This window comes from Rhea americana, unplaced genomic scaffold (assembly GCF_003343005.1).
Source record: "Rhea americana isolate MKP2758 unplaced genomic scaffold, rheAme1 scaffold_155, whole genome shotgun sequence".
Taxonomy (NCBI): Eukaryota; Metazoa; Chordata; class Aves; order Rheiformes; family Rheidae; genus Rhea; species Rhea americana.
This window is the reverse complement of record NW_028185650.1, coordinates 2,290,080-2,312,106: the sequence shown is the minus strand read 5'-3', so window position 1 is coordinate 2,312,106 and position 22,027 is coordinate 2,290,080. Positions and strand designations below refer to the sequence as shown.

The 22,027-nt window shown below is 40.3% G+C and overlaps 1 protein-coding gene across 1 annotated transcript; it reads right to left on the bottom strand.

Annotated features, from left to right (window-relative positions):
• Positions 1–2,085: 2,085 nt before the first annotated feature.
• On the bottom strand, positions 2,086–12,270 carry LOC146598740 (spectrin beta chain, non-erythrocytic 5-like). Its single transcript, XM_085299891.1, has 7 exons — positions 12,160–12,270; positions 9,321–9,488; positions 7,792–7,908; positions 6,787–6,944; positions 5,694–5,922; positions 2,174–2,702; positions 2,086–2,129 (listed from the first exon to the last, which is right to left on the bottom strand). Exons 1-7 carry the CDS (start codon positions 12,268–12,270, stop codon positions 2,086–2,088), a joined length of 1,356 nt encoding a protein of 451 aa, XP_085156017.1.
• Between the last annotated feature and the right edge of the window lie 9,757 nt (positions 12,271–22,027).

Sequence of the window (22,027 nt, the reverse complement as noted above, 5' to 3'; positions counted from 1 at the left end):
AGTTTCACAGGATAGTGTCAACAATCTTGAGTTTCTATCTACTACCCTGGAAGCAATGATGTCTTCAAACAAGAGTCCTTTTTCACATCTAAGTTATTCTATTGATTAAGCACTCAAAGTCTCAGCATTCTTGGAGGAATAGACCTTTCCTATACACTAAATCATAATCAGCCAGATTCACAGTCTTTATCTGGAGAATTCTACGATATCCTATTTTATGATATGCTTTGATGGCATTATTTTTCTTTGAGGAACTTACTTGCCTTTGCAATCCAAATATTAAAATAATAAATAATAAAATTAATATTTTATTTGTCCTGACAATGATACTGCATGACTGAACGTTTGTTCTCTTTCTAATTGTATCAATTATTCTAATGTAGGATATTATTTTTACTTATAAATCTTTCTTCTTTCATATCCTTAAGCTAGCATGGTTCCAATAGCACTACTGTTAGTTGCTCTTTCCTGACAAAACACTAGGACAGATAGATTCATATCTTACAAGTATTGCTTATCTTTAAATTATTCTTTATTTTACTATATAATATGAACTTACAGTGCATTCCTAGTAATACTGTATTGGGCTCTGGTTACAGAGAGTCCTATAATGAAGCCTATTTTTTCTAATGTGGGTACCTGGAATGAGGAACTGAAATGTACTGTTAGGCATCTAAATAAAAACGGTGATTTTTTTCTAAAGCTGATAGACTCATCAGTTAGCATCAGGAGAGCAGACTAGACCATGCTAGTCCCTGCAATATGTTTTTTTCTTTTTCTTTTTTTTTTTTTTTTAAGTGATGCACATTGATAATAATGTGAGCTGTGAGTTGGCAGGGAGGGCTTGATACCTGTAACTCTTTCAGCTCCTCGGTAATGGCATCAGCATCCCTCAGGAGGCCCAGAATTTCCCGCATTGCTCCCAGAGAGTGTTGTCGTCTCTGCAGCTGATCCAGAAGATCCCGCCACTGTTTTGAAATGTTGTCTTGCCTATGTGGGAAGAGAGAGAAAGGACTCACTTGTAACAAAGACTTCATGCTTTGGGCAGCATGCAGAAGAGTCCCAAGTGTTCACTGTTTTAAAGGGGCTAAATGAACACATACACCTCCTGCCAGCGGGGCAGGAAGATAGGCCAAGATCACAGGACAGATCACTGTGGCTGTTATTTAATTAGTGTGGATATGGGGAGAAATTTTGACTACCATATCAATTGTCAATGAATTTTTATTTTAGAGATTTTCTATGGATTCTGACACTTGACATCTTGCATTGCTTTTGTCTGATACAGTGGAGACGAGTGGAAAAAAGATGAGATCTTCAAATGGCCACTTAAAATAAAAATTAATCCAAAAAATAGCATGAATCAGAACCTGACTTCGTAAGGAATTTGGATTACTCTTTTATAATTATTTTTCTCAATTTTCCCATATGCTTCTGAATTTGTCTGAACTTAGAAAAGTGTTGAATAGTCACAATAAAAACTTTTCATGTTGCTTTTTTAGACAGTTCCAAATAAGGATATACTGATAATCACAGAAGTAAGGATTTCTCAAGATTTGCCCCAAACTGGTGAGACTGGAAGATTTTGTGCCTGAACTGATCTGCACCTCCCAAACTATTGAATGAAAAGGAAATGTGTTGATTTGGGGAAAATATGTATCCATTTAAGCATTTTTCATGGAAAATAAGATTTTTGGCAGAGCATATATTTTCATGAAAATATTAAAATATCTCAAAACTATTTGTCACCAGAAATCAGCCTGAGTTATGGATCATTCAAGAAAAAAAAAATTTTTAATTAAACATTTATATGCTGAAACTGTTTATCAGTAGAAGAAATCCTGGCCAGTTCTACTCATGAGGGCCAAGGTAAATAGCTACAATTCTGCTTATTTCTTCTTTCAACAGCATATCAAGACTAACTTTAACCTCCACCACTACACAGTCCCATGACTTCTCACTCACTTCGTCTTGATTTGGTCCTTGCCATGATAGTTCTCCTTGCTGATGACCGCAGCCATTTCAGCCAAATCTGTGAAGCGTTCCCTCCTGGGGAATACATCTGCTGCAATGGCTTCCAGCTTCTTACTTGTAGCCTCCATCCTGTCTGCACTCTCTGGCCAGAAGTCCTGCTTCCCAATCACTTTATTCATGTCATCCAAGTAGGACTCACGCAGGGCTGCCTTCTTCAGGAACCTCTGAGCTAGCTGCTCCAGCCTCTCTAGCCTCAACATCTCCTTCTGTAGTGCCTTTCCCCTGTTGTGCTCTGCCTTTTCCAGGATAATCCAGTGTTTTTCCACATCCTGCAGTGTCTTCCCTTCTGGAGGCAGGTATGGCCGTTGGTTGTTGGCTCTCTGCTTGGTCCTGATGTTGAAGAGATGAGCTTCAATCATACCCTTCTCCTGGTATTTGGGGGGCTTCTCCACAGTGCGGAAGGTCTTGAAGTTGGCCATGAGCAGCCACATTTCCTGAAGAGTGTTGGGAAAATGACGATCATCCAGTTCCATCACCTTCTGTTTGATCCATCTCAGGAGGTCAGAGACCATCTGCTCATACTGAAGCTTCAAGTCATCTATCTCCTTCAGGAGGGACACGATCTGTAACGGAAATATGGAGTTACAAACCGCATAAGCAGCAGAATGGAACAAAGTGGGTGAGCAGAATGCAACGTTCTCATAAATCAAGTTCAGGATCTCAATGACCTGCAATATATGTCAGGAAAGTTATATTTAATAAGTCATCGCATTTTTTTAATCAATGTGGTGATGGCTGTCACATCTGAGGCTAGGTGAAGTCCTAGAATATATTCCATAAAATACTATAAAATTAATGTTATTTAATATCTCATTTTGTTTTTATTTAAGAAAGGTTAATTTTGGAATTAAACAGGGGACAATACTGGCAGCACGTGTATGGAGAACGTCAACATGTGTGGGCTGACCAGAAAGCAAGAATCCCAAACTGAGGATTCAGAATCTATGTTTCATAGTGGAAAAAATAACTAAGGTTTTTTTTTCCCATTCTCTTTTATAAAAAGAAGAGGAAACAGTCCCATCCTGTCTGCTAATGTGCAATTTCCCCCTCTTAGCTTCACTGTCTTGAGTTGCAGGAGAGTGTCTGACAAGTTCCTCCTTTGCCTGAGTCACATCCTGGCTTTCTCACAACCCTGCTGCAGACTGTGGTCAAGCAGCCCCTTCTCAATCTCTTCTGTTAGAGCTGTTTCATTTTATATAAATTATGAGAGAAAGAGAATTCATCATAACCAAACAGGGGTTAACTGTGACTCAACACTGATATTCCAAGTCTAGGACATTTATCTGCTTCATCTGTGGTCAGACCTGCAGTTATGTGAACTTCAAGTAAATACTGTCTCTGCAACAAATATTTAGAGTTAAATGTATAATTAAATAAAAAGTGTTAGAATGAAGCCAACCTTTCTCTCTATTTTACATATTTTTCTATCTTCATCCTTTTATACAGTATTTTTTCCTCACTCTAACTCAGTAGCCGTCATTCTGAATCATTCTCCTGCAGACATCAGAGTTAATGTTGAACAACGTTGTCTGCCTCTAGCATTCCTCAGAGCCCATCTGCTCCACGCAGGCAGATTAGTAATGGAGATGGCACGCTGAGCAAAGACCCAGGCTCTGTAARTTGTAATCTGCTTTTACCTATCAAAAAGTGCACTTGGCAATGAGTAAACGTCACCGTGCTGAAAGAGGAGTAAAACAGCACCAACCTTTTGTGTAGGAAAAGCAGCCCATGGCATCAGGGCTCCCTTCTGTATTTTCTGCCATCGTACCCAGTTCTCGCTGAAAGATCCTAGTAAATGCATGGCCACTTCGTGTGGCTGGGGGGAGGGAGATTCACCTCCCTGGACCGATTCGCTCTGTCATCCCGGTCACCCTCTTAGTCTCCGCACAAACGCTTCCCGGACACATTCAGGCTCACTCCCCAATCCTATTAGTAAATTCAGAGCTGCCTATCTGAGGGCACTAAGGACATGAGGAGATTAACATCTGTCTCATTTTCCTTCTGTATGCTTATGAGTGCAAGAAACACAAGAGGACAGGAAAGCAGTGTTAGGGACAGGGTAAAAGTGTCAAAGAAGACAAATCAAGAAAAGGAAGCAGATAAGAAGAGAGAGAGAGCAAAGAAAGAATAAATATGCCTACACAAGAGGAAAAATCTGTGGAGTGCAACAACAGTGACAAAAAAGGTGTGAAAAATATTCTTTCCGTTTTTGCCCAACATACAAAGATGTGCTCTGTCTGATCCTTAGAGTTCCCCTAATACAAGTCTGGTGACTCTAGGAAAGCTTAGTGTGATGCGGGAGGTTCTGAAACGTGTTCCTCTGTTCTGAAATAATTCCTAAGACATTTCCAAGGTATTCTATTTCAGGTATAAGGAATAACTCTCAAAGTCTCAGAAGAAACTCTGCTAGCGCCCCCTCGGTAGATTATGTGTGATGAAGAATGAAATTCAAGCAAAACGGGAAAGAAAATCTCTTTCTTCTGAGACAACTGAAATAACATCTCCAGGTTAAAACTCAGAGCCTCAGGTGGAGTCCAGTCAAAACCTACTGCCCACTTTCCTCATTTATGCCCAGTCTTTATTTAATTAAACTCCAGTTCATACTTGTCATCAGAGAGCATCTCTTTTACCAATATATGGCCCAGAATCATCTTGTTCTTGTCCCAAACTACTTAGCTGAGCAAACCCTGCTTTGCAGAACCTTTTCACCTTGTCATCACCAGGAAGCCCTGGTCTTGATTTTTGTGCCTTCTATGCCACCCCCCAACCCCCAATAACGCAGCCCGTTCTTTGAACGCAAACGATCACGCAGGCCCCGTCCCGGGCATGCAGATTTTTGGCAGGCTGTTTGTCTTGTGTTTTGACAAAAACAGAATGTATTATTTTGAAGGTAGAAAAGAAATTCTCTCTAGGGGAAGCAGTCCTCAGTGGAACAACCACAAAAAGTTCTTTTGGCTAGAACTACTCAAAATACTCAAAATTCCTTCAGTTTTCCATTAAAAGGGTGTAAGTAATTGTAATACAAATCATAATCATGTGAAACTATATATATATACACACACACACACACATATATATATATGAGAACAGAAAAAAAAAACAATTCTTTTTTTTTCCTCTTTCTTTTGTTTCTTCAGGAGTTTTCCCCCTTCTTTTACAGTCTTCCACTTTCTATGCCCTTGTTTGCATTTTACACCTGATTATGGAGTTAGAAAGAAAGGATGAGGATTTTTACAGGAAATAAAAATTCAAAGTAGTCTCAGAGAATAAGAGATAATCTTTCCTGTTAAATCAGAAAATTATTGACTAGCTCCATTTTTACCTAGCTGTAATACTCCCAAGATTAGTGAGATCTGCTTGCTTCAAGCTTCCTTGAAGCATATCTGCCCTCAGAGAAAAYGTGAGGTCAAAAAGGGATCTGTTTCCAGTGAGATAAATGCAACCTTTTAGAGGTCAGAGAGCCTACAGACACTTCTCAAGATTCAAGTGGCAATAAAAAAAATCTCTGAAATGACCGTGCCATTTAATTCAGGTCAAATGACCCTGAAGCTGAGTTTGCACTAATAAACATCTCCRAAACAAATCTAAGTTTATGCAAGTGAAAAGCATAAACAGAGATAGAAATAAGAGGTAACTTTTAAAAATAGCGATGCCCTTACTTTGGCAAGTCGCTTTTGGATTGTCTGGCCTTGTTTCAGTCTGGAGAAGTAGTGGTAATAGAGTGACACATAGGTCATGATGGATCTCTCGTCTGGGTGGGGGACCGCCACGTCCTCAGCATCCAGCAGTTTACTGATTCCTAGCTGTTTCTCTGCAACACTGAAGGCGTTGTTCAGGTTCTTGATGGGCTGATCCTGCCGCAGGGAACTGTAGTGGATAAGATCAGGCCTGGACAAGGAGAAGAACGGGGGGTGGAGGGGAAGAGAGATTTATGTTTAGAGTTCTTTCAGATGATAAAATAGAAACTGTTAATTAGAGTAAGAAATGTGACATAAACTCTGAAATTACTCTGACTCTGAGCTTCACTTGAGGGCAAACCTCACTTTCACTGGAGGAAAAAAATCCTCCAGCCCCTCMCCTTTTATGAAGTTGAAGTACCACCACCCCACAGCAGATCACTGCACTTTGTTTCTCTCATCTTCACTGGCTGGTGAAAACCAAAATGTGTTAGTGAAGCTATTCTAAGAAGGCAGCTTACTCCCACCTAGAGAAACTAAAGGCTCTCCCCATCCTGCCAGAAGATGGAGCAGAACTGCTAGCAGGGCTTTTACAGGTGGCTTTTTTCTCTTGCCTTGGGTTGTTTTCCCCACATGTTTTCTGAGGGCCAGAGAAGGGAGGAAAAAAAGAGACTGAGAGGTTGTTTACTCTGTTACAAYTGAATCAAAAAGTGTGAATGCTCATGAAGCTTGTACAAGAGGAAACATCTCTAAAATAATCAATAACTTTTGTAAAAGTGCAACTGAAACATGATCAGGCAGGCTACGACCAAATGGCAGCATTGTTCAGATGTGTGATATTCCTTCGGAAATGCCATTTTACCTCCAACAAAAGGAACTTCCAAGCAGGAAGCCTTTGGTCCTTATTTCTTCAGAGGGAATGTGCACGTAAAAAGCAGAGTTTTCCACGAGAAGGGCAAGGAGACAATTTTACAGTATTTTGTGAAATACAGGGAACTTGGACCATGGAACAACTTGTGCCTGAGCTGGAAATAGCAATGAGCAACTGCTCTTGAAGTGATCCATCAAGTCTTACCTGTGAGCATGAATGAGTGCGTTGAAGGCCAGCCCATCACTCCAGCTTTTGGAGAAGTCCTTCACATTCACATTGGAATAGCTGGCAGTTTTATGCTGACACCAGATTAGTAAGGCTTCATTGGCAAATAGAAAATCAGCTCTGCCTCCAAATTCTTCCTGCGAAGAAGGCAAAGAAGAGAAAAATCAGGGTGAACAGCACATGGAAGTAGTGTCAGTGAGTTTGTGCTTATGCTCCCCCAAAAGCTCTCTTTGTTTTACTTCCATTCTGCTCTCAAATCCCCTCTAACAGCTGTAACATCTTTAACACACTTATTGGCTAGACCTACCGTGAAAATAGAATGATTTCGCATGAATGTAAAAGTTAATTGAGTGAACTCCTAAATTATAATTTGAAAGGAAAGTATTAAAAAGTTTCTGAATTTTTATTTTCTAGAAGATTTGTAGAAATCAAGTGACAAGCAGGAGAGACATAAAGCTCAGCTCAGTTTATTTGTTTCCTTAGCTGTGGCCTAGAACTCAAAAACAAAACATAGTGTATTGATATCCAATGTTAGAATTACTAACTTTGATTTCACAATATCTTCATAGAATCTTACTTTTCAGGTACTTACAGTACATGTTAAATAAGGGTTATATAAAACTAACTTTTCTTAAAAACAGAAAGCTTTTCTTTGGTAAAAGAGCAAATAATCAGCATATAGTTCAAATATGGAAAGAATTTTCCTCAAATAAATTCTTTCTAGAGTCAAAGCCAGTAGAAAGTTAGTGAAAGAGGGTAAGAAGCATGAATATTTCATATATCCCAAGCTATTGCTTTCTCTATCTTTGAGAAACTCTAAAATGGATTCAATTTCTTTCAGAAATTCCTGGCTAAATAAAGCCAAAAGGACTAGATATTTGTATGCAGGTGCTAGTAAACATGCAAATCGCTGTGTGACACCAGATCTACATGATCAAAATGGGCAGGAAACATCATCAGAATGGGCCTTTCTTGCTGTTTTACCTTATCAAGTTTGATAGATGAAATCTGAAATCGGAGTATGATAATCCAGATAAGTCCCAGGATTAAGGTTTTGTCACCATCTACGATATTCTCAGGCCCAATCACTTTTACTTGTACCTGCTAATAAACCAACATCTGTTCAGCATGAAATAATTCACATCCAGTTCTCTGAAGAAGACRTTTGTGTAGCAAACCGTGTGTAAAGAGAATGTTTCGGCTGTTTCCTTAGCAAAGGGGTTTTATTTGATCTCTTTATTTGTCCATAGATCTGTCAATTCCCATATTCACCCCTCTCCAGCTCCTATGTGCACCGAAGCTGAATCTCAGTAAAAACCTGGCAAATGGATGGCAGTCTCACAGACTTAAAGTTCTTGCAAGGGTTTTGAAAATTGGTGGGTAAGTAAAGGAGAAAACCATGATTTGGTGCCCCATTTCTGCAAGGGAATGGCTGCAGGGCAAGCTCAGAGACTCAGATCTGTCTGTCCAACCAGCTAGCTGGTGCATAGCTCGCGGCTCACCAAACAGCACAGGCGCCTACGAAACAAGCCACGGCTTCCCCTGCTATTGCCCAGGCGGCAGGCAGGGCTGCAGTTTGGGACAGCAAGGGGGTATAGTCTGTGAACACCCTGCCGACTCCCGCTGTCTGCACGGTCACCTCCGTGGGGATGAGACTGGTGTGACAAATTCCTTTAAGTTAATTCAGAAATTGTAGACAAGTTTCCAGGAATTACCTAGACTTCAGAGAACATTTAACCTATGACCATAGGATGCAGGGACCATTTTARGAAGCTGTCCAGATATGAAGGATTAGTGACCCTCTTTGCCATGGGAACCAAGAATGTTTATGAGTTTGTCTTACCCTTCTTACAGCCTACAGCTATCCTCTCATATCTGGGAAAGGGGCTGGGACTTTGGATKATTCTGCTTCTATTTCTCAAATTCCAAAGAATAAGAAACAAAATCAAGCTTGAGATAGTTATATGAATAAAACAAAAAGTTTATCTAGCAGAATAACCTTCTATCTCCTGAACGTATTTCCTGTGCCTTTTTCTCCCACAGCCCTGATCTCCCTCTTAGCAGTCACATATTCTTTTTCCTCAGTCCATTTATTCCCTTTTTGCAGCTTTCCTCTAAGATTAAAACTGGTCAACATTTTTTCACATGACTAAAACTTCCATCAGAAAATGTGAATTTGAGAAAATAATTCCTTTCTATGATGAAAATGCAGATTTTGAGTGCAGTTCTCTCTAATTTCTTAGTAGGGAAATAGTATTTAAAATCAGCAATTCAAAATGCGACATCTTTTCCTTTAGGTGTGACATTTTTTGCTGGACATTAGATGCTTATAAGTTATGTCAGTCGAATAGCAAAAAAGTCAAATCTAAAGACTTACAAAAAATAAAACCCTGCCCTGTATGCAAAGAACATGCTATTGTGCATCAGAAGGGAAAATCATGATGAACATAGTACTATAATTAATTAGTGACATTTCTAAACTGTTGTCATCCGTGATATCAATACTTACTCACCTTAGATTTCAGGAATGTAATGGCTTTGCTGTTGTTCTCCAGAAAATGCACCCTCATCTTTCCCCTGTTTGGTCTGGGCAAAGATTCTCCAGAGAGTAGCTCCAGGAGTTGCATGAGATAAATGCCATCCTTCAACTCTGTATAAATATCTTCTATCACAACCTTTACCTGCAAAGACCAGCCACACAGTACTGAAGCCAGTTTGGCCTGCGTGGCTGAACAGCCAGCCCACACTGCCCACTACTTTAAGGAATAAGCAAAAAACACCTTGTTGCTGGTTTCACTGAATCTACTGTTGGTCATTGCATAAATGTGAAGTGTAAGTGGATTATCTGATGAATCTTAATTCACTACRAATGGATATACAGAAAGACTGACATTATTTATGACTGTGGGCTGAAGTCGAATAAATGACTGAACCAATAAACACCAAAAACAGGATAAGTGGGAGGAAATATTTTGAAAACCAGCAAAACATTTCAACATTTTCAAAATCAAACATTTTGGAAGTGCTGACTTTTTTTTTTTTTCCCAATTCAAATAAATCATTTCAACTTTTAATTTTTGAGCAAAGCATTTCATTTAAAATTTGTGTTGATAATCCCAAAGTGAAGTGAAACAAAACAAAGGAAATGAGAAGACCTATCTGCGGGTTTGCTGCATTCAGTGGCTCCTTTTTGGCCCATAGTCTCAACAAAGTTACATCCTGGTTAGATTCTATCCAAAGTCTCCATATTTTTAGCCAGTCTCATACTAAGCTCAGTCACTATGTGAAAGATTAAGATCTTTTTCGAAAAGTGTTTCACTGCTGCCGGTAGTGAGATCACTGAAGGCTTATGTGATACACCATGACACAGTGTGTACTCTGATCTAGCAAGGGTGTTTCCTTCTGGCTCTATGCCACGAGCTATCCAGAGGTGACCTTATCATACACCCAGTAACAACATACTGTGATTCTGAAATCACAGTAAATAAGCTTTTTGCCTCTCTCCCCCCCCCAAATATTTCTGAAGTGAAGCAGTAACTTTTTGAATTCAGAGCATAGTTACATGCAAGGGAAAAAACAAAATAAAGAAAGAAAAAGAATGAGTAACGTGGAGACATATCTTTTAATTCCAGACCAGATCATTTTCTAGATAATCAAGAAATCACTGAAAGCAAAAAAGGAGCTCAGAGAGACTTTAAGTCTCTACCTAGTACRGAGCAAGAACTGACAACATTCCTGTCTCATCATCCCCATGAAAGAACTCCCTGTTCAGTTGCTATCTTTATTTATTCATTCTTCCACTTTCTTTTGTACATTAAATAGGTCTAAAATTCTGCCTGTAGTATCTTATCATTAAAAAGCTAAACTTGCTATGTTCTGTGGAACTTTTATTCATGAAGAATAGCTCCATTTTAGTTTATTTATAAAGAGACTACCTTCACATATCTGCTCTATGCCCCAGCTGCTGATAAATTTTTAATAGCTTTGTTGTATCTAACAGTCTTTGGATTAAGATACCAACTGCACGTTACTTAAATTAAATCCAATAGCATCCTTATTGCTAGACTCTAAATAGTCAGCAGTGCAACTGAAAATACTGTAGTGTCCTGTAGTATGAACCTGACAAGTTAAAGCGTGCTTTCAAAAGCTGAAACTACATTCCTAAGAAGACTTTGATAAACTCTCAATCTCTGCATCATTTCTTACCATATATGGCTTGCAAAACTCTCTCTCTCTCATTCTTTTTTTTTTTTTTTTTTTTTCCCTACACTTATGATACACAAACAAGTGCTGTCAAGGAAGTTAAGAGTGACATTTCAATCTTTGAACTCAAAGGTGTTTTAAAAATGATAGTGTATACATTCATCTGTGACTATACAGAGATAACTTCCTACACCATGAAAGTCTAACTTTCTGCAGGGAACAAAACCAGATTGTGTTTTGTAGTTCTTCTTTTATATTAAGAAAAATTAATTTAAAAGTTTGCTGTGCTCTGATGCTGCCTGTACACCAATCACTAAGCTGTGACATTACACTGAAAAAAAATGCACCTAATACTGAAACATCCACAATGGTGATGAACTAGAAAAGAAACAAGAAACAATGCACCTACTTGGTGCATTGTTATTAATATCAACCACAGACTCCAGAGAATGGAATTGTTCCCCRGTAATTCCCTGCTATGATCCATCACTTGTGCCCCAAATGCGTTTATGTGAAGTACATCTGGTGACATTTGGAATATGTTGGAGTTGCCTTCYGTGCGCAAATCAACTGTGCAATAGTTCTGATGCTTTCTGGAAGTCTCAGATTKCCTGAAAACGAACTGATCTGTATTTGCACAGTGGTATGTCTGAATTGGCTAGACCTAAAGCAGTTTTTTCAGAGCCAAGAAGCAGTAATGCAACCTGGACAGATCAGTATCCAGAAATCTCAGACAAAGTAGAAAATCTTTAAATTTTGGTTGAAAAATTAAAATTTGGACATTGTTTCAGGAAACCCAAACACTTGCAAATACTTCACTTACTTATATACTTAGAAGAAGAACAGATAAAGATCATACTCTGGGAAGATCTACAAGATACAATGGACATCACAGAAGTGACGTGATTATAGGAAGATAGTCTACAAAAGTGAACTACAGTTTCAGAGAAGATAGGTAATATGAGCAATGGCGATAGATGTGAGATAAAAGATACAGGCTGGAATGCTATGGTTAGTCAAAGCCTTTCTTGCTTGCATACGTATCTAATGATGACATGTAGGAGAAGTGTGAAAAAATAACATAGAAAAGAATAGAGAGAGTGAAATAAAAAACTCTGGAAAAAGCCCCAAAGTGGAGGAACTACCTACATTATTCCTGAAGAATACATTGTTCATCCAGTTGGTGAAGGTTTTCTTTTGCATAGACATACGCTGCTCCTGCAGCTTTTTGATGTGATCTTTTTCATATTCTGTATCCATGGTCACCTACAAAGTCAGAAACTCCAGTGAGGTATTCAGTGTTGAACAAATCTACCCAGCCAGCTACAAACAATGATGTGCCCAAACTATCTAGGGAATCCAGCCACCATAKGTACAAGATTCAGTGCCACACCTAGTGCAATACCTTAATTTCCTTTTGCTTGTACTTTGCTCTTTCTTTTCATTCCACTTTATTTTCACTTGTTTGAATCCTCCCTTTTAAAATATGTGTCTAGTTTCAGGATGAAAATGGGACATGTATCTATGTGGCTTTACTTTATTTTTTTTTCACTCTCTCCCCTGTCACTTGATTCCATCAGGCACACCATGATCTGAAAGCCATCAGTAAGTTCCTTCAAAATGCTGAAAGCACATGCCTGGGAACTGATTTTTGACCTTCTCAGAAAGAAAAGGATCTGCAAGCCACCTTCTAATGCACTTCCTGAAAATGAATTTGAATGTGTTCAGATCACTGAGGACTGGCTGAGATGCTGCTGTTGGCTTTCAGACCATAGTGTGTCTAACAGAAATCAAACAGTTGTTTCAAAAGGAAACAGAACCAGCTTGGTTTGTTCCTCCCATGAGCTCARTCTTTTCATATGTACTACTGTAAGGATGGTGTTAAAGGTTTGCAATCACAAAGACAGGGCCCTGGGCAGGGAGCAAGGAAGTGTAATTCACCACRGTACCCAGTGTGAATATTCAGAGAGATTATAAAGGAGAGAGTCTTCCCTGTGCAGTTTATGGTGCATTAAACTGGATTTCAGCTCTACTGAGCAAATCTGTTAAGAGTCTTTGGGCTTAAGGTGTGAGACTAACAGCAGTGTCCATTGCTGTTATGAAGGCAAGAGGACCATTTAAATAAATCAGATAGTTACAGACATCTTTAGTCACCAAACATCATGGACTACTGCCACGGTCCTATGAATTACCCAGGTATCGGCCTAGCTGTGAAACCAAGCAACTTGCAGTAGTGGKGGTAGAAGAGTCTGCGGGTGTCAGCTCACTGCGAAGAGAGAAGCTAGTGGAAAATTAAGACAGGTGACGATCTGTGGAGGTGTGGAGCAGGGTGACCTGCTGTCTAACTTTTCTCTCTGCTGTGCAGAGGCCACATGCTGAGCTACTCTGGGCTGTGAGAAGACAGACTCAGGCAACTAGCAGCAGCAGCCACAGCAGATAGGAAGTTGCTTGCCTAAAAGTTTTCCTTATTCTAATAAATGTGAAAGATTGTGCCATTTTACAAGAGGGAAAGGTGCAGGAAGTGGAAAAGTTGATTTGTCGCTATGTCTGTCTTTCTTCTTCCCCCCCCCCTTCTTTTTCTTTTCCTCAGACCTTTTTCAATCCCGACCGCTTGGCTTCTGCAAAACAGACAGCCTTGAAACCTGACACGATCTGTCCACTCGGGAGGATCATGACCATAGATGAAAGTCTTATGAAAGGAAGGAATTTAACAAAGTTTGAAATGGAACTGTAAATAGATCCTCACAATATTTTCTGATCTTTTGGGCTAGGTTAGCTCTATAATTTTCTCCATCCAGAAAGCAGATATCCAAAGAATTGCTAAAGATATCCAAAGAGAGGGTGGTATTAACCCATTCCCCTTCCGTTCTCAAGGATGCCAGCATCCCTTGTCCCCTTCACTCTCCTTTCCCAGTGAGGAACAGTATTCAGTGCTACATTTTCTAACTAATTTTACACCAACTGATTCTATAATGGAGTTACTGAAAACTAGTCCGAAGCAATGGGAACTGCTTGCTACTTCCTCTAATCCTCAGAGCCCAGCACTTGAAAAATGGCAGCTATGGGAGAGCCTGTCAGAAATTTAATTCAGCCTTCTTATGCCTTTTCTTTTTTTCCACAGGATGCCTGCTTTATTCAGTGCACAAGGCAGACCCTTTATTCAGTCCAGGCTATGGACCTGTCTSTTCTTTACAGTACTGAAATATTGATCACAAATATATTACCACCAGCAACTTCAAATTCATTAGCTGTTTTGGATGTGTAAGTTTGTTGAATAACTACACAGCAAAGATACAGAAATGGATACAAACAGGCATTTCATATAGGCAGCAGTCCAGAATCAAGGCTTAGAAACAAACAAGCATCTCTTCCCACAGCAAAATTCCAGCTATTCCCTTTGCTGACATCATTATTCCTCGTTCTTTCTTAAAACTTATTCTACGTAGCTGATACGCTCTGCATGAAACCACTGTGCCTATGTTTCCTATTGCTTAGAGAATATCCTGTCATCTCTGRAAACCCAAGCCGGTTAAGAACAAGCTCTGTAACTTAAAGTAATGCCATTTCTGACTTTGCAGGATGGTTCTCAGAATGCCTRCCAGCTCCATAATCCAGGCTTGCCATCACCCTGGACAACATCTAAACGGATTTCATTTAGGTGAAAAAGCAGCTTATTTGCTGAGTTACTGCTTCATACAATAGTTTAATGAAACAGGTGAACTAAGTTAGAAACATTGGTAGAAGTTTACATGAAGATAGATCTGTAATATGACTTATCTGCATTTGCAGGATATAAGGGCAGTGTTAAAAGCCAGATATGGCTTTAGTGATACATTAGAGAAAAAGATTAAAAAAAAAAAAAACTTAAAAACCCAGCACTTACTCAGGTTTGGAGGACCTCCTTTCTCACATTCACCAGTTGGTCACTCTACAGAATGACTTTCAGTTCTAGATTCACTCCTACTCCTACATTCAGCTCTCCATTTTCATGTGGGGCGACCTTTGAATTCAGGAATAGAGACCAGCTATTTATAATCTACCTATGAACCTTTCACCTTACTCTGGAGGAAATAACCCGTTAGAACGCAATGAGTAAAGGTTGTCACAGGCCTTATCTGATTCTCATGCTCAAAATAACGCACAAATGACGCTGTGATTGCTATAACATGATGAACATCACCCACCATGCTGATGCTTTGTTAAAGGGCAGCCAGCCTTTCTCAGTTTCATTGAAGGCTCTGACTGATCACAAGCTACTTTTCTAAGAAAATTGTTACCTGAGAAACTAAACTTGACAATGAAGTCTGAAAAAGAAAGCATAGCAAATGCTTTTTTTTTTCTCCCATACCAGATGCCTGAATTGGGGTAAAGCAAGTGAGAAGATTAAAACCATACACGTCAGAATTTGTCAATCACCTCTTTGAGGAAGTTATGTATTTGCACATTTACCTGCTGCTGGCAAGGTGTGCTGGGAGAAAGCTGGCAGTGGTAGGCATGCTTGTAAAATTTGCTATTGATGTTCTTCCTGTTAATAGCAAAAGAGGAAATAATTCTGGCAACTTAAATAGCACTGAGCCCTTGTTGTCACTGACAAGGCTGCAAAAACATGGAGGCACATTGACCTGACTTCATTGCTGGGACACAGAGGGCTGCTGTTGGGAATCACTGCTAGAAGATGAGCAGGCATCTGAAACCAGAAGTGGTAAGCAAAGAGATGCTCAGCTTAGGATGTGGTAAGAAAATACCAGACCTTCCCTTCTGGCAAGGATTGTTCCGTTAAGAGTGCAGGCTAGGGGAGCAGATGCATTAGAAAAAAATGCACAAAAATCCAAAGACTTGGTACAGATAAAACTTGAGCAAGGAAATCTGTATCTCCATACAGCCCCTACAGAAATGTCATATTGAGTGTCTTTAAGCCAACTGAATATAAAAATTGAATGCATATATTTCAAGTATTGCTGAAAATATTCCCTCCAAAGTCCTGGACCTGTCTTCACCAGCCAGCTAGGACAACATCATTCTTAATAATGAGTATTAAATGAGAGAAGGATAAAAGAGGGAAAAGGGTATGAATTCAGCAGTTCTTTTCRCCTCATCTGTCAGTTTATTGCCTGGTTACAATTCCACTCTTCTCTGTTCTGTCTTGCTTTTAGTTACACCTCCGTTCTTCTGAAGGTGTGACCCTAGGCTATGGCCTTCAATCAGTGCAGGTCGGCAGAGCTGTCTGTGTTGAGAAAACACCTTGACACTGCGTTTATCAAACATAATGCAGAGAATCAGTAGGTGAACTGGCCCTGGATGGAGGCATTTCTCCCTGTAGCAGGTTAATTTTTACCTAATGATTGAATGTGTGAAACACTGTCTTTGCTGTGTATAGTAACACAGTCAATCAAAGATCTGCTGTAAAATTTCTCTAATTCCTGAACCTACCGGAATATACAGTTCAGGGTTAAAATGGTGGACTTTGATATGACACTGATAAATAAGGCCTTTTCATCAGTTATTTATATCCTAATGCACCAAGAGGAAGGACAAAACAATATTTGTACTCGGCTTCCTCGGTGGGCAGCTGAAGAGGGAGAGGCTCAGTGCAGGCCACAGCTCAGCGTGGCCACACCAGTAGCACTGGGTTGCATTCGTTGCTGGGGACTGTGGCACTTTCTTTATTCCAAGAATTGGCTCACTCTTATAAAAATAAATAAATAAATAAATAAATAAATAAAATCACGCTTCCAGGTTGTTTATGGGTGGTCTTTTGCTACCTTCACAGAAAAGTTGAGCCTTGCCTCTGATGTTGGGAAGGGGCCCAAAGAGCGCTCTCTCCCTTGCCCTGGAAGCACCACGGTAAAGCAGTATTTTCTTCTTTCTGAAAAGGAAGGACCCTGATGTGGGAATTCCCTTCTGCAAAACAGCAGCCATGTAAGATGTGTTAGCTCTTTTAGGACCCTTTCTTACCTGCCTGTGATCTCATTTTGCTTAAGGCAGAAACAGAGACCAATGGATCCAACAGACCTCACACGCCAGCTGCCTGCCTTGCAGCCCCATAACCGCTTTGAGCACTACCCCTGCTGCTCTTGCACTCCTGGCAGTACTCCCCAAAACAACAGAGGAGGTGAAACTTTCTTTCCTTCCACTTGTTTGAATGTTTGTTGTTGTTGTTGTTGTTGTTGTTGTTGTGGGCTAAGAATTGTTCTTCTCCCATGGTGGGTATACAAATTTCCAGGCCTTCTCTAAAGCAGAAGGAGAAATGTTCAAGGCCCCCACTGCAAACAGCATAAAGAGATGAACACCAGCTTCCCAGAGCTGTTTCCCAGAGAGTGCAGTTGGTTGCTCCTGCTCCCTGGGGATGGAGATGCTCCCTGGCAGCCTCCCTGTGGCAGCGGGATGAGGAGCAGAGCCCGGCCAGGCCCGTGAAGCAGCAGCTCTGCTTGCCTCCTCTGGGATGGAGGAGCCTGCCGAGGTCTGCGGGAGCAAGTATGGCATACAGAGACACGTGCAGATGCCTTCATGTTCTGACGGGCTCCTGAATAAGACCATTCCTATCTGACAACGCTAGAACTAAACCAACCCCTTCACCATATCAAGCTAGTAAGTGCATGCTCTGAGCTGCCACCAGACAAAGCTGGTTCAGATTTAAAAGCCACAGGGCCAGACTAGTGCCTCCTCTTACAGAGGACTGAACTTGTTCAGTTGGCTCAGACAAAAGGTTTGCCAGAGCCTGTAGCCCTCCCTTAGGTATGGKCTGTGCACACATGCTCCCAAAGGTACGCAAAAAACCTCTCTAGGCTTCAGTAAGGTACCCAAATCTGAAAGAAAACAAGTATGTATGTGCAAACATTTGCGTGACAGCTCAGCCCGCTACCCCTTTCAGTGTCCCAAACAATGTTGCTTCCACATGTACAAGTCTCTAAAAAACAAACATTCAAGCTTTGGCTCTGTGGAATATAAGGGAAGCCCTCAATGCCTCAGTCTCGTAGCTACAGCGTGCTGGGAAAGAACAAGTAGCTGCCAGTTTACTCCTCGGGAAAAAGCTGTTGCCCTTCGGAATCTCACAGGCAATGATTAAATTGCCTGCAGATAGCTCTCCCCTCTTCCATCCCCCCAAAAAACTTCATGGGTACAGCACAAAGGCACAAAACTGAATGGATCAGCAAAAAGAACAGTTTCTTGCCTGGGCTACCATAGAGTTGCCTAATCTTTTCTGAAGACAATATATGCTTGCTTCATACATTAGATCTACTCTGAAGGATCTTCAAGAATATATACTTACAGCTTAGGTGGAAATAGAAATGCAGTCCCCGTTCTCCTTATTTCTAACACAAGAATACTGCCTGCTCTCTGGCTACATTTGAAGGCACAGCCACACAAGAAGCTTGGACACGGAACAGCGGCGCTGTAGCCCAGAGCTGAGACTTAGTCATGTCAAGGTAGTGGAGCCCCAGATGGTATGAAYCATGGTCCCAGAATATTTCTTAACTACATATCGAATTATGGCAAGCCTTAGACCTCAGCATGATGTAGAAGAGCTGCTCTGTGAATACTGAAAACATCAGATAGCATCAGAAAGTAATTATTATATAATGTTGTTTGCCCAGCTGGGATATCAAACATAAGGAGTTAGTCAAAAACAGTTTAGGAAAGGTGTGGAAACTTCCAGTAGTCAGTCTGTACAGCTTCCCTATTTTCATAGGCCTCTCAGCAGAACACTCTCTGAATAGCCAAATATTTCTTTCCATTTGTCCGAGGGGCTCCCCCTCCCCAGCACACACGCCTGCAGCCCATCACTGCCCTCACGCGCCCCCAGTACTTGCCTTACCAGTGCGTGCTGCCATCAGCCGCCCAGGGTGCTATCCCACCCGCACAAGGAGCCCCAGCTCTTCTTGCAGCTGAGCTCTGCCCATGAGGATCTACGCTAGCGTCCTGCAATGCAGCCTCAATATAAACCTGAGCCTTCCTAGGCTCTAGTCTAAACTAGAAGTTGCTTTTCTTCTTCAATAGCTGGCTAGAGGCTACATGACATCAACAGAGAGCAGAATTCAAGCAGAACAGTTGAATTACATCATCCAAAGGATTTGGAGCCCCTTGCTGCTTTTGAAAAAGAGGATAGCTTAAAGCAAAATCAGATGGATTTATTTTTCCTGGCACAAAGTAGTTCAGTCATCTTTTTGAAACAGAAAATACACATTTGCTTGTTTAGTCATGAATTAAAGACATTTTCTTCTTGGAGCTGTATTATTATCTTAAAATTTTCCTTCTGTTTCTGAACCTCTAACTGTTTAATGTAACAGCATCAAAGCCTTTGCAGGGTGAGCACATGGGACAGATTGCATTCTCTTTCCATTTCATACAAATATAGATAAAGGGTTTCATGTAGCAGAATAGCCTTAATATTTCAAACGTCATAGTGACCTTGCAAACCACTGCCTTAGTAATTCCAGATTGAATTAAGGTGCTTTTATTAAAATTCATTCTTTTTTCCACTGGTACTAAGGAATACTACTGTTTTGGGAAGGGCAAAAATTCTTTCTTCCTTACAAATATATTTTAGGGGGTTATTTATATATTGCATTGATAAAGCATTTAGCTCTGTTTATCAAGGAAACAAACTTGTAAAACTCACAACCAGACTGGAGAGAGGCACCGCAGGCACCTAGCAACTCTGGTGCCAGAACGCTGCACCCTAACCACAGGGAAGGCAGATGATGCAGTGTGCTTTCATGTTTTGGTCCCCAGTCAGCAGATAACTGATCACAATCACAGCTCCCTCCAAGCCCACAAGCCCCAATTTTGTTGCAAAGACAACCCAGTCATGCAGAATAATGGAAGATAGATGGCAAAATAGGCATAGAATTGTACAGTGAACACTTTTAAGGCTGCAAACTTTATCAGACAGGATAAGAGAAGATAGGGCAAGACAGGATAAGGCAAAGTGAATACCAATTGCTATTACTGTCCATTGTAGGCCAAARTTACCCAAGTCCTAAACTTACTGGTTACAATTATATTGTTGGCTGATTTCWTATTTTCAGACTAAAAATGAAGTTAATGCATTTTAAAGAACAGAATGATCTGAAATAGGAAATCAATAAGCATCAGCACCATATTTCAACAGTTCCTAGGTTAAAATATTTAAGAGAAGTGATAATTATGTATGGAATTCTTACAGTGCATGTGAAATACAGCATCTGGCCAGAGAGATGTACCATCCATTGCCCCTGTATCATAGATGTAGCTAATTCTGTTTTTATATCTAGCAGACAATTCCTAATTATGAAAAAATGAGCTGCTTTCACTACAATGAAAACTTCAGAGCTCAGACTGAAGATGGGATATGGGATGCTAAGCTAGCGACACCATGAAAAGCTCTACCTGAGAAAGGAATAGGCAAGGCAAGAAGTTATGCTTCACATTAAGTAGTTTCCAGTACTAACTGGACCAGAAAGTAACTTTGAGCCTAATCTATGCCCAGGCATGTGATAGCATGTATCACCTGGGAAAAGGGAGATACGTGTCAGAATACCATAGTTTCCATGAGAGAAGATATTTTTCACTCAAAGGTGAGAAAAGCTGTCCAATGGGACTACCAAATAAAATTGTGAAAAACACATCCATTTCTTCCTGGCTGATTTGTACATGATAGGTGCTGGCTGGGTTTGGGCATTAATTCAAATGATAGGTCATTGTCGCAAAGCCCAAGTGAAGGGAGGCACCTTTCTCCAGAGTCATGTGTTCCTTCAGCTCTTCAAGCACAGCAAGACTGCCAACTTTTCTCCTCAGCATTTGCTACACAAGACAGGAAGGCTAGTAGCCCAAAGGCCAAACTGTCAAAAAGGTCCTCTGTGCTCACAGGTATTGCCTGAAGCATAATAGAGCCTTGGATCAGAGAAGCTGGGAATAAAGTAGCTCCTGCTTCAAAGCCCTTAAAAATTTACCAAACACTGGAGCAATAAAACAGAAGTTTAAGAAATTAAATGGTAGGCAGAAAGAGAAATATTTCACACTAGAGTGCCTGATATTAGACGTTACAATTACCGCAAAACTTACAGTAGAATAGGTAGTATAGATGTTCCGAACTTGTTCTGTCGTCCAAATATAAACCGTGGTGTGCAGCAGATCTAAAATATACTGTAAGTTTTTCAGTCTGAAATGTATTGTATAGGGAGTATGCAGAACACCATACTATCCAAAAAACCCCAAACCACAGCCTCCTCCCCTCTCCCCGTCCCAGACCCAAACCTTGTCTTCGCTAAACAATTTGACTTTGAAAACGATCCGTTCAAACAAGCCACTGTACTTTGACAGTAGTGTAGCCCCCAGGGCTCCACAATACTGTTTGAATGTGAAATTTTCTTTCATATGACATAACTCATGATGACCAAAGGCAAAATGGCATGACTTGCTAACACTTAACTGCTCTACATAAAACCTTTTAACTTAGCAGCAATTTACATTTGGTAATTGTAGGGGTGTTACTTACATTCTGGAGCATCCCAGTGGCACAGAACCATCCTTGCAGATGTTTCAAACAAACTGTATGTTTGTATATGGGAAAAGAGACAAGGGAGGAGAAATTCATTTAAACATATTAAAGTGAATGCTCTATTGACTTCATTAGTTATAAGCAGTAGGTAGCATGGTGTGGAAGATCCTCTTGAACTTTTAGAGCAAACTAATAAAGTATTTTCTGCTAAACTGCCATTTAATCTGCTGTTATTTTTTCAAGGTTAATATCTCCAAGTAAGTTAATAAAATAAGTGTCTCTCATAGCTCAAGTTTCAAGCTTTCAGTCAGCCCAGGAAGTCTTATTTATCTTCCATTCTTGGACTTGCACTGAGAACTTCTGAATTTTGTCATAAAAAGCCAACTTTTTTAAAAAGAATATAGATTTAGATTCTGGAGCCAAGCCTTGTTTGGGCAGTAATTTCAGCAACAAGTTCATGGATACAGAATAGGAACAGCTATAACGTATTATGGATACAAACTGAGGTGGGGAAATAAGCAGCTTGCCAAATAGCTA